Here is a 13,798-nt window from a genome sequence, read left to right on the forward strand (position 1 = left end):
ATGCTACACATGCTATCGGACATGCCGTAGTGGAGAAGGGGGGTGGGCTGTGCTCCAATTGAATTCTGACCATCTGGCGTTCTTAAGCACCTGAATCTTTTAGCCCACAAGCATTTCTTCACTCCCATCTCTCTAGAAATGCAGCAGGCACTTGAACCGGCAACACTGTGCTCAGCAGTAGGAGGTTGCAGGTTCAGTTCCCTACTGCAGCAGCTGCACTTCCATGCTTATCCTAGGTGTGTGCATGCATGCGTGTATGGGTGCCAGCAAGGCCACTCAGGCATTTAAGTTTTTATCCTTGCCAGTGTTTACGGCAGACTGTGCAACTGAGGAAAGTCGCTGAAAACGTCACCAAAAGTGACCAATTGAATTATACAGCCTGCGACAAAAATGTCCGTACAGGTTCCTCTGAAAGCACATTTTTCATGGAGGAAAGTTTAGCTTGTTGCAGGTGAGTAACCATGAGCCAGCCTGTTTACTGTGTGAGCTGACCCAGCCGTGGTCACGGGTGTGATTGTGAAGGCCAAGGAACACCTAAGATGGTGAGCACTCCACTTGGGACCCGTGTCCTTTCTAAGAGTTGCACGCAATGCCCACATCGTTCTTATCATATCCACACTGACCGTTGTGCTATAGGGGCGTGTGCCTAACACGAGTTATAGGTTTCTACAAAAAAAAAAAATGAAATATGGGCAAGAGTTTGTGCATGTGAACGAGGAGCCTAAAAGAGAAAAGTAGTATGTACACATGGTGGACAGCAGCTAAGTGACAATGCAAGTTTGTTCGGATGCAGTCTAGGTGATGAGCTGGTGAGGAGCGCAGGGGTACAGGCAATCGTCTCCCATGGGTGAGCTTAGGAGTACGCTAATGGACGAGGCACGGTGGAGGAGGTTAAGCGAATGAAGCCTCGGTGGTTTGTTCCTGCACTGTGGAAGATGCAACAACGATGACGGTCACATTGTAGGCTGCAGTTGCTGCATGCTCAGCGCGTGTGGACACTCGGGGCAGACCTTGTAGTGAGATCAGAGGTTGCTCTGTGGTCAAATGTTGTAGTCGGTGATGGACTCGTGACGGAGGAATCAGAGTGATGCAATGGAAGCAGCAATCACCAAGCCATTCGTATATGAGCCGGTCAGACGATGAAAAAAGTGGCTCACTCTAGGCTTGTGAAAGTAGTGCTGATGCCTGCAAAAGCTGTGGTGGAGGTGGAGCCACAAGCTGACTGGAAATAGCGGGGCAAAAAGTTTCAGGCACTAAGGTGCAGAAGTCGTTGCTGGCAGACGTGTTTCCCAGTCATGGCGTCTTATGATGCAGTCAGAACATGGATGCTAGCATGTATGTTGTAGACAGCAGAAGAGCCACTAGTAGCTGTGGCTTATTGTCCAATTTCATATAAGTTCATGCCATGACAGACCTAAGCATGGGCACAAAGATATGCTGGTGATCGCCGAGAAGTTATGGGCTTCGAGACAGCGAACTTAACGAGTCTAGCAGCGAGGTGATTGGGCTGTTCGTTGTCAAAGAATAAAGGAAACAAGGAACCTGCAGCGATGGTGTTCTCACCACATCACGGCTCCTTGAGAAAGCCGAGCAGCTGAAGGGGAGCATCATGTTCTACACCAGAAACTGAAAAACGTGTTCTTCAGGCTGTCACATAAGTTCTTGTCCTTGAGAAAAAGACGTCATGAATCTCTCTTTTAAAGAGCAGGCACTGCCGGATCTGAGATGACATGTCGCTGATGTATGGCTGTGCCTACAATTTCAAAAACCAGATGTCAGGACTGTGTGGATTACTGTGTCGATGGCAGAGCCAGATTTGCAGGTGCTATGGGTTCTCGAGCATTGTATGGCATCGTTATTCATCTGTCTGGTCCATGGCAATGGGTGGGGCTTGGCAGTCGGCTGTGACAAGATGTTCGTTGTCGGTGCACTAGTTTGTATGACTGTGGTCAACAACAATTTTTCCTAATTCACAGGTGTGCTTCTCTGCATTACACATTTGCCCAACTAATGGCAGCATTGGTCATGTTTCACACGAAGACAAAGTGCTCGTTGCATATGATGGGGGCTACGTCTCTTGTGCATGACTTCATCACGAGAACCACATCTACATTTTTTCATGTCATAAGACATTCTATGTACTGACTGTAATAATGACTACCGGGCCATTAGCTTAGCAAACAACCTCGTAGGAAAGTTAGCTTTACAATTATAAAGACGCCCCCCCCCTCATTATGTGGGGATTGATTACCAATGAGCCGCAGCCAGCCATGCACATGGGAGTGATAGCGATGGCTGAGAAATGGCCAAGTAGGTGACCACACCATCTATAGGCATCAAAGGTTTTAGAGCACAGAATGCCCATTTTGTCCTTGTCGCACCCACGCCACAAGCTACAGTAGAGTTTGGGTAATACGAATCTTTCTGGCGCTTCACCTGAACATTGTATTACCCAATAAAATTTTTAAAAATAAGCAAACTGCTGACCTGGTCTAAATTTTCAAACTTCTAATTCATTTTTTTTTTCGCAATCCTAGCACCCTCATTAACCTCATGGCAAAAGATTGCAAAGAAATATGCAGCACTGGTGTCTTCGAAATCAGGAAGAAAATCAGGCTTTGGGAAGTGCTATAGCATTACTGATTGCATGGCTTTCAGCTGATGCAATGCCGGCATCTTGGTATCGCTGTAAACATGAAAGATTGGAGCTTAGGATAGCCACCGCATCTTATTTCTTCAAACAAAAAAGAAGAGAACAAGAAAGAAAGAACAAGGACAGTAAGGGAAAACTAGCATCATGATTAATTGTCGCAGTCATGCAGCCTGCAGGGAGCACTCTTACTGGCTTCTGTGGATTTTAATAACTGGCATGTTTGCTTCGCGAACACTTTGGCAGTGGCGAGCTGTGTACTGCGTATGTGTCATGAGGCTCACATTTCCAATCTTGCTGATTATCTCGAGCTTCCTTTGTTGCTGCGTCCAAGCTGTTGCCTGGCCGTGATAAGGACACGCTTTTTGTGAGATAAGGGAATCTGCTCACTTCTCTTTGCTGTGGCAAAGCTATTTCGTATTGTGCTGTCTGATGGGTGCAAAGGTAGAATAGTTACAACTTGTCATTAGGTGCTGAACAGCACGGAAGGCATAGAATAAAGAGATAAGGCTACCTGTGGAAACGAACGCCACCGTTTTTTCCAATGCAGGAATACTGGACGAGAGCTTATTTTTCGTATTTGTCCAATTGTTGTGTGCTTTCGTGAGCTACGAGAGAGACATTTAACCAGCAAATTAATATGTTACACTAAAAGGAATGCACAGTAACAACGTAACAACAGTAACAAGTAGCATCTACCTAAGCCTCCCCCCTTGCCCACTTCACGTTGGGTCACTTCGCTCCCCTGGGAAGGATCCCTCCGTATCAAGTCTGGTGGTGAAGCATAGGGCATAGGTAAAGAATAACTACTGCAGAAGTCAAAGGAGAAAACGATGTAATAACGAAAACTTTAAAGAATGTTGAATCTGCAATTCGAACTATGGACCTCGAAATCATGAGCACAATGCTGTGAACGCCATGTCACTGCAATAAAAGCGCCCCACAAAAAAATTTGAGCGTGCACCAATGTGAAAGGAAGATGGAGACCAATTCATGAAGCGGTGCGTCGCTGGCTTCCATTGGCATCTGGACTTTGAACCCCGTGCTGCCAGACAGACGTCGCGGTGTAGCAGAGGATCTTCAAGCTCTGGCCTGTGACTTGAACGGGAATGCCCACCACGTTAACACGTCAATGACTAGTTCAACGCCCCGTTGCGTGACGCTACGGTCATTTCAACGAAGTCACACGTGAGTGTTAACCTATAGTACCACGAGTAGACATTCTTGTACTGAAAAAGGGGTACCAGCGAAACACAAAGGACGCGCACACAAGGAAAGGACGTTGGACATGCATCGGTTACTGAAGAATGGCAGTTGAATGCCTTTGCTAAGACTTTACATTAACATAGCTTAACTCACCAACAAGCCTATATTGTATTGACAGTCCCCATGCACCTGTTATCGCCGTCCTTCTTTGTGCATGTCCAATACAGACCTCATGTACAAAAGTGTTTCTTCGTGTTTACTAGGCTATCTCTAGTGCGTCCGATAACCAGGGCCCACACACAGACCCCTTTCCCATCGCAGTCGCGAAATACGATCGGAGAGAGACAAGGAGGCACCAGGCCGACAACCTCCTCATCGGCTCCTCCAGGCATTATGGTGTGGCTCGGTTGTTTATTTCATCTGCCGCAGCCTCGAAAAGAGGTTCGCAACATTCGAACTCTAGCACAATGCAAGCTAATGAACTCTGGCGAGGACTTTTAAAAAATTTGCATCACCCCGAAATTCATATTAGGCATGATCATATCACCAAGATTCTACAGTAATAATCTTTGCATTCATGTCCTTGTTAAAGCTGCACTTTAGGAATCTTGGCCACACCCCCCCAAAAAAAGCACTAGCTTATTGCACAAGCTTGTATGATACCTTGTATGTACTTGTGACTTTTCTTGTTCACACGGTATTTGGCAGCCGGAAAATGCACCATACAATTGCAGTCTACAGCAGGAAATGGTGGCATGCTTGGGTTATTGCGCATTAAATGAGCGCAGTATGCTTCCGACGGCACCACATGCTGTGAAACAGATGAAGATGCCTATCGCAATAGGGTTGGCGGCGATATCTGTGAATGTGACATGCGACAACCCTGGAAGAGATATGCTGGTGCCTAAATAAGAAAACGAGCGCTCGCCAGCGTTCTCACGAGGGACAGGCGGGCGAGTATTGAGGGGAAGCTGCCACAGTGGGTGGCTACTGCCCTCAATCGCACGTGCCTCACGTATTGTCTTGTTTACATGCGATCTAGAGGACAGAACATGTATTTTACAATTGCAGTTTGGCGATGTACTGAATATTCGTGCCAAAAGATTGTGTTTACCGGGAACGTATGAACCGGCAAAAAATAAGCTTAATGCAATTGGGTAATTTTTTATGTTCTCGATGATGAACGTTGGCACCGGGAAATCGTACGCAACGGGATCATATAGGCGAGGTTCTACTGCACCACCATGGTGCATTAAGAAATGTGATTTGCAGCTGTCGCACTAGCGTCAACGCAATTGACATTTGCCCACTTGGTAAAAGGGACATGCAATAAAAGAAAGCACGCACCATTTGACCTTGTCCTTGAGCTGGGGTGGCTTGAAGCCCGACTTGGACATGAGGAAGAGGGCCCGCATGGGGTGCAGGTCAAACATTGGCGGCTGCAGCTCCGCTAGCTCGATGGCCGTGATGCCCACTGCCCAGATGTCGCACTGCTGGTTGTAGCCACCCTTGCGCTCCACGGCTGCTACCTCGGGCGCCATCCTGCGTGCACCGAGTCGTTCAGGCAACGTGTTCCCCCGTCTTTTCTGCCGGGTGCCGAGCATGGCGCGGGATCAACACATTTGCCGTGGCAGCGCTTTTAGAACATTCAATTCCTGTGCATTGTCATTCACTAACAGGTCACAGGTCGTATCCCCAAGTTGCATTAGCAGCTGTGCCTATTAATGCGAGAGCACTCCTTGCTAACCCCATCCACTTTGGCCCAGATGACTATATCTCTGGCCTCAAAACAATGACCACATAAAAAGAAATTAAAAACGTTCTGCGGGGAATCGAGTCCAGGCCTAGTAAGCAAGTAACTATCCTCAGCACCATGTTAACAGTTGACAAGGGGCATGGAATTGTACACATTACACTTCAACATGCACGATCCCGCGGTAGCTGTCTTCGGCTCAACAGATGAAGAAAACCATGATGTAATAGAGAATTGAATAAAGTGTGCGTATAAGTGTGTCGTGTGAATTCTGTCGCAGAACTTAGACAATCATCCTAGATGGTTTCTGCCACAATTTTCGTTTCAACCTCTGGTCTGGGGAAACAACAATGCTGCCAGCACTCATACCTGTAACCTCGCAATCCACTGCAATATAACATAACCATTGAGACATCTAGCCGGGCAGTCAAACCTGGTTAAACAAGCTCATATCTGGCTCAATAACACTTTTGTTATACCCTACATCAGTTGCAAGCATGTGCACTGATACCGTTGAATAAAGATTTCTTTATCAGACCACGCAAAATAAACACGAGTCTCTGGCAGGCCAGCAAAGGGCCTTATGTCAACTTTGATGGCCCATCGGTAGTAGCTTGCCATGCCGACACATGGCACTTGAGCGATGCTAAATTACAAACGCACTCTGCACTGTTTTAAATATGCAACCGTGTGACCATGCAGGATAAGCACGTTGACTTGCTGGCTGTTGGACTCGCATTTTTGCAGCGAGAATACAAACCTTGTGGTGCAAGTAACCTACGTTGCCTAGGCTCTTGCATTTAAGGTTTCATTACAGTGCTAGAATACTAACTCAAGGAAAGCATTGCCAAAAGAATTCTTTATTTACTTTATTATATCCAATAATTCTTTAAATAATTTTTGTTTATACTGTACTTAAGCTATGCCTCCATGTCTCGCTCACAAAGTTCACTATATGTAAGCAAACACCATTGCATATAAACTCACCAATAAGGTGTTCCAATAAAAGACTTCCGCTTGCTGATGGTGGCAGTGATCTGGGCAGACACGCCAAAATCGGCTGCAAAAGAGAACAAAACAAAACACAGATCGCATCAAAATAACTATAACGACGGAGCAAAGGGTTTGGAAGATCAAAGGCCTTTGATATTTGTTGGTTTTTTTTTTTTTATTAGTACTATTATAACTGCTATTCCAGTCCTTACTGTAAAAATGTACAGTAAAAACTCTACTGAGAACCACACACACGTAAAGAGCACGTCTCAATTTCTAAAGAAGTTTGTGCTTTGTGATGCCTTGGCAAGCTGAAACTGACAAAGTTTATTCCACCTGTCAAGATTAAAATTTAAAGTAGGTAGGTGAATCAAATATGATGAAGAATAATGTTCCGATGAAGACAAGGGCAAGTAGTGAGAAATTCACAGTGTGCACCTCTGTTAATGGAACATTTAAGAATTATTATGATGACATTACCTGCAACCTTCCAATTCCCATTTCAACAGAGTTCTCAGATGAATAACTTATATCCCAAACAGCTCGTACTTTTTGAATCGGCTGACTAGTTATCATATCTCAAATTTACATCTAAGCCGTGGTGGATGTTGAGGCACAGTGCTCCAGAAAAATATGCATCGCCAGAGTGTTAAAAGTGAGCAAATATCACACGAGTATTATTTATGCATTCCAGTGCCTACCTGCCCACATCTATGATTTTACTGTGAAATGCCTAGATTTTTACATCTTAATGAAAATTGTTCCAATGACACCAACATTTCACACTTTTAGATTTGGTTTTGGTTTCAAAGGGGCACATTAAAGATAGCATATGAAAACACAAAGTTACTTTCTTCGTGGTTGAAATTAAGCCATATAAGTACTCAGGGGCCAACCAATACCCTTCCTCCTAGTTTTCTGTGATCCCCCCAATGAAAATGGCTTTATAATCTTGCTGCACTCTACAAAATGCTACAAAAGGCCATGACATCATGACAGGAGCAATACTTGATTTCCTGCGACAACATTCATAAGAGGAGGTGCAAACATTGTTGCAAAGGGTCGTAATATGATGCCCTTTGTTATCGGACAATAATCCTTACTTTCTACACAAGAGGCTGCAGGGATTCTCTGCATTGTCAGTGTCGAGCGTGGTCGCAGGTGTGGCCTATGAAGGTGCAAACTAGACCAACGCCGAGAATGCCTGAATTACTTGATACTCTGTTCTGCAGCACTGCCGCCCTCAAGAAGGGAGTCAAGAAGGCAAATCAGAGAGAAGGGGGCGCACTCACCGAGCTTGACGTCACCGTCGTCGGTCAAGAGAATGTTGGCGCCCTTGACGTCTCTGTGCATCTTGCCCACATAGTGCAGGTAGGCAATCCCTTTGAGCGTCTCCCGGCACATGTACGCTATCTGCTGCTCACTCAGGGGACCCGTGACTGCAAGATGGCACCGAACAACAGGTGTGAGGGGTCAGCGTGGCACTGGCCTCTAGACACAACAACAATGCCTTGACAGACAGGTGCTTCAGCATACACGGACTTATCAACTATCCACATCTTAAAAAAATAAATCCAAAGATTTGCGCTGGAGTGTGCTGTATACTGCACCACGATGTGATGAAGCCGTGAGTAACAGTGCTTGCTGACATTACTTCACACTAAGTCAGTCCACGTGGCAGACTCGGCGCACATTGAATGGTTGCAATGCTTAAGAATCATGCAAATAACAAGTATGCACTTTCTACACAGCCTGTATACCTGCAACTTGGGTAACCGAGCCAACTCTAAGAATGCGACATCAACAGCACCCCAAGTAAGCACACACACAGTTTTAAGAGCTCTCACCTACAAATGCACAAAGGCTGAATTTACCCCCAATGACATCTACCTCTTTGTCAGCAATACAATTAAGTGACAGGTTGCTTGCAGCAGCGTAACTGTAGTTTGTTACTGCTGGTACTCCGCAACCTGAACAAATAATGCTCTCTAATTTAACCATCCTAATGAACTGTTTGATGCTTGTAACCACGAATAAACAATATCTGAAACAGAATCGATCTTTTCATCGCAGATGAGGCCGCTTGCATAAAATCGTCACTTCACAGCAAGCACAGTGTATGAATCCAATGTAGAAACATGGAAACCACCTTGAAACAAAAAATCTGCATACCATGCATAGTTATAATTTTTGCCTTCAAAAGTAAACACTTCAATAGATACAGTTGATTCACGCTAGTTCAAAGTACAAGTTTTCATTTCAATTATCAGAAATTTTAATGATCTACAGCTAGATGGTATGGCACAGAGAAATAAATATGGGCTATGTACAAAAAAGGTACACATGCTCAGCCACATCCGAAAATGTGCAAGATCTCAACGGGTAGCCTGGTTGGGAGAGCTAAATTGCAGTTCCACACACCCACATAAATATCAGCCTGGTTATCCAACACAGGGACCATCTCACTATGCAAGCCTCGCGGAGGTGCTCTCCTGAGACAATTAAGGTCATGCTACTTTGCCACGTGTAGCCAACAAGCTTCGATAAATGGAAACCTTGTTTGACTGAAGCAGCTTCAAAGTGCGCCGAGAACATAGTAAATCCATTAAAATTTGTCTGAGCAAAATCAAATTTTTAATTACCTGCGCCTGAATCAGCAAGGAATGAGTGCAGTGTAACGAAGCCCTTCCTGCAGTACAACTGCGCAATTTTGTCAGAAAAAAAAGGAAGACAGAGAGAAGGGAAGTGGCCTCACTGTGGTAGATGTCCTGCAGTGATCCCCCTCCGCAATACTCCATGCAAATCCAGAGCTTGTCCCGCCGCAAATAGGAGCCAAAGTAAGCCACGATGTTCGGGTGCCGGCAGTCCTTCATCATCAGGATTTCCTGCTGGATGACTCCAAACTCGTCCCCTGCAATCCAAGCAGAACTAGTGAGAGACTATTCTGAAAGGCTGTGACAATCACCTTCCTCAAGCTTTTTTTGGAGCCATATAAAAGTTCCCTAATGTTTTTTTTTTTTATTTATTCATTCCATTTGTTTTGTTTTCCTCCACTGTGCTGAGCAGCCGGCATTGTAAAGCTTCGCTAATCTGTTCACAGTTCATTTTTCCGGTTAATTTGTTCCCGACCTAAAGTCCCCGTCAGAGCCCAGGCATTATTACGGACCAAAACTTGTGTTGTTTTGAACCTGAAATTGGCCCTCACTAATAAAGATGAAGCATGAGTGTAAGTGTGCCACTAGCTGCCCTCACAGGTAAAGAGTCAGAATATATGAACATCACACATGCCTTTGAAGTGATGTAGAGGTGACAGTTGTTCCATGTTCTGTGACTAGGTGACAACAGTGCTTCTACACTTTTACTTTTAGTGTTTTAATTGCACAGTACCCTGTAAGTTGGTTTTAGTTGTTTGTATTGTTTCACATTTGGGTGAAATTCTTTTTATTTTTTTCTGTCCGTTGCTGCCAATTTTGTTTAATTCATTTAGCTTTACTGCATTTGCTCCTTGCGATTGTATAAGTTCCTGTGTTAGATTTATTGTAACTCCCAAATGAACAAGTATATCTTGTTTTGTATGCTCCATTATTTACTTTCTTCCATGTTTCCTTGTATATGATTTTAATGTGGTGCCCCTCGTTGCTTTAGAAAAAGCATATTTATAAATAACAGGAGGTCCTAATACAGTCATCTACTATGGGACCTTCTTCTGTATATTATTGCTCATTATAACCTGTAATCTATTATGAATAAATCAATTCGGAATCAAATCCCGGCCACGGCGGCTGCATTTCCATGGGGGAGAAATGTGAAAACACCCGTGTACTTAGATTTAGGTGCACGTTAAAGAACCCCAGGTGGTCAAAATTTCCGGAGTCCCCCACTACAACGTGCCTCATAATCAGAAATTGGTTTTGGCACGTAAAACCCCATAATTTATATAATAAATCAATTTCAATTTCAAGTGTTGTTTCTGCAAATAAATTCAGTATAAGTCACCGCTGTCCGTGTTGTTTTTTATCTTGGTCAATGTTTAGCTTTGCACTGTAAGCATACTCATTGTATGATTCAAACTTAACTGTTTAGCGCCATGTCACTGTATTGAGAAATGAAGGCAGTGGAAAAACACCCTTCGAACATTATTTCAGGAAAAAACAAATAAAACCGCTCAAATATTTGGAGCAAATTAAGTGAAAACAATGTTTGGACAAACTGCAGGCTTTCAATGTTAGACACACACACAAAAAAAAAAGAGTAAGTCACCTGAATTGTTAAAGATCAGATGTAGTTGCTCACTGCGAACACAAGTCTTCTCTAATAACAATGCAGAGAAAAGAACAGACTGTGTCGGTTAGGTTAAAAGAAAAACATACACACATTACAGATGTGAATAAACTGCATGCAAATATGTATGTGGTTTGAGTTGGATGTTTATTTGCACCGGAAGTAAGTAAAAAAAACACACACACACATGGTAGCTTTTCAAAACGCAGACCAGCAAGCGAGTAAAAAAACACGCACAGAAAAACTCACATGTGCCATAGCGCCAACCTAGAAAAGAACAGCAGTCAGTATGTACACTGCAGACAAAGGTGTTTTTATTAAAATCAAACAATGTTGAAACATTTGCAAATGTGCATTTAAATAGAAACTAAATAGAAACCTTTCATTCAGCTATACTTGTAGGTTACATTCTCGGAATCTGCAAATCAGTCAGCCTTAACAAAAGTGGAGGATATTTCGCAGCTAGAAATTATGCAGAAGGAGAGACTGGCAGTAAGGCTACCGACATACAGGCTCGCCATGACACCATAGTTTACGACTGTGTGCTCAGGGAATAAACGCTCATCAACTAATAATTTGCAAAAAATTTTTCTGCCTGTGCACATGCTAGAAAGGTATTTTCCAACCAAAATGCTCTAGACCACAAACTAGTGGAATGAAGTATTGTTCCCATTCAACAGCTTTGCCTTTACCGTGTACCAACCCTGAACACCCCCCTTCTCTGCTATAATTCAGCGGCGGTAAGTGCTATTGAATGGCAACAGCACATTCATTCTCGGTGGCCAGGTGTGGGAAAACTACGACGACTCTAAATTTTCCAAGTAATTCTCGGGAAGCCTCTCTGCTCGCACTTCCTCGCTAGACGGGGACCGTGTTTAGAAGGAGAAATGTAGTTAGTCTATGAACGAGAGTTCTCAGTTGAGAAACAGCCTTGGAAAGCAGATGACTAACAAATTTCGCAAGTGGCTTTTGCTGAATATGCAGCACTGTGAAAAAGTCGGCAGTCCATCCCATTTGTAAAAATGGAATGGGGATAGTCTTCCCCAATCCCCAATGACAGACGTCGTGTGGCTGCAGCAAGCGAACACACTCAATCGACACTATAAGCCCACCAGCTGTCTTGGTATTACTTCACAGCTTCACGAGATGATAGAACACTTGGTATGTTTTTGTGAGTGTCACGACGTCCAATGCAACATTCTTTGGAGTGTATTAAACTGACTAGATCACAAACCATATCCAGAGACAAATATCCTTGGACCATAATCCCACGTGTCGCAGGCTTGTAAAGTAATGAAATCATTACTACAGTTTACGAAATCGACTGACCTCGGTGACTGATTGTGGGCGTGACGGACAGGTGCACGTGTTCGCATGGCTAGTAGCTTCCTCCCTCTCTCTCCTTTCTTTTTCTCGTTCCTTAACCCCCTTCCCTCCGCATAGGGCAGCAAATTGAATGCATGCCTGGTTGACTTCCCTGCTTTTCCTACCTCCTCCTCCTCCTCCTCCTCAGTGTCGCTTTGCACACACACTGCCAGGAAAACCTTGTTTTCCAACAAAGTGGCGAGGCTCCCAATTCTGGCACTAGAGGTCACACTGAATTTTGCAACTGGTTTGTTGCAGTCTAAACTAAGCTACGACTAACCATTTTTGTTGTTGTTGTTGTTGAATAACTCCACACAGATGGGAACATATGACTCACCCTGGCAGTTCATTAAAATCTTTACAGCCCAGAGAGAGAGAGAGAAACTCAAGCAGGAAAAGTTGCCCCCCCCCTTTTTTTTCTACTAATAGCCTCTTTCTGATTAGCATGTGCTGGTAGGCTATTCAGCTGTACATTCTTTGAGCTGCAAAACGGCACTGTTGTGCCTTTGTGTGTTCTGCACTACAGCTCAAACTAATTTCTTGTTACAGAAAAGCAAACGGGGCCTTTGAAAGAATAACTGGCAAGTCTAACCTGATCGTGTGGTTCTCTTTAGCGTTCCTTTAAGCGCAAGGGCAAATGCACTTTCAAGTAAGAACATGCCACACAGAGTACGTAAATGGAGGTGAAAGTGCACAAGCTGATATTACTTTGAAATATTGGCCAACGACTCTGCCTTGCTGGTTGGATGACAAGCGAAAGCAGTTAAGAAACCTGCACCACACAATGTTCACATATTGTTTTTAGATTTCTATGAGACATATGCATAAAGTCAGAGAACGGAAGCCTTGAGTGAGAGACAAAAATATAATGTGCAGAAATAAAATGCGCTGTCATAAAAAGCGCTCCTGCGTCAAAGAGAATTAATCCTTCATATAAGTTTCCTCTGCTGTGAGCACTTAGTCTGATTTACCAACAAACTGTCCAACAAAAGGAAGTCATTACAACATTTATTCCCATACAAACATCAAATTAATTTATTACAGTGGCAAAAGTATTGACTATTACTACAGTAAAAGCAAAGGTTCTGCCCCACCCTCGGGTGCGACAGCTTCTTTAAAATCCGCCAATTTAATGCCCCAGATTTCCCCACGATGTGCCACGCTTCATTATCATTTCTTTGTTAACATTTTGGTTTTTTCTGTCTTGTATAATAGAAATAATAATTACTTCGAATGAAAAATCTAGCCAGCAGTAGAGAGCATGCTCCATCTGACTTTCATTCTTTTGTTCTTTGATGCTGCACTGTTATAGTATAAATGACTGTATCAAAGGGGTCCAGGTAACCTTTCTGTCCTAGTGCCACACATTGGTGATTTATTGAGGCAAGCTGCGAAACATTAGGTCGTAAAAATGTGATGGCACTGTCATCAGCTGCAGAATAAGGGAAAGAAATGGCCGTCTCCATGGCAGGCACCTTGAGCATGTAGGCATAATTGCTGTATGAGGGTCAACTCCCCTAGTTAACCTAAGTTCTGTTGAATCGCAAGAT

At 43.9% G+C, this 13,798-nt stretch overlaps 1 protein-coding gene across 13 annotated transcripts in view; it reads right to left on the reverse strand.

The window, feature by feature from the left end:
- The window catches only part of hppy (MAP4K3-like protein hppy), a 210,819-nt gene that overhangs the window by 105,416 nt on the left and 91,605 nt on the right, over nucleotides 1–13,798 (reverse strand). For all 13 annotated transcript variants that reach the window (XM_055072865.2, XM_055072867.2, XM_055072866.2 and 10 more), the window contains exons 3-6: nucleotides 9,358–9,513; nucleotides 7,895–8,041; nucleotides 6,597–6,669; nucleotides 5,204–5,398 (exon numbers count right to left, since the gene is read on the reverse strand). In XM_055072865.2, the coding sequence (XP_054928840.2) occupies nucleotides 5,204–5,398; nucleotides 6,597–6,669; nucleotides 7,895–8,041; nucleotides 9,358–9,513 (571 nt within the window). The remainder of the gene's footprint in view (nucleotides 1–5,203; nucleotides 5,399–6,596; nucleotides 6,670–7,894; nucleotides 8,042–9,357; nucleotides 9,514–13,798) is intronic.

The sequence above is a fragment of the Dermacentor andersoni genome, chromosome 7 (genome assembly GCF_023375885.2).
Source record: "Dermacentor andersoni chromosome 7, qqDerAnde1_hic_scaffold, whole genome shotgun sequence".
Classification (NCBI taxonomy): Eukaryota; Metazoa; Arthropoda; class Arachnida; order Ixodida; family Ixodidae; genus Dermacentor; species Dermacentor andersoni.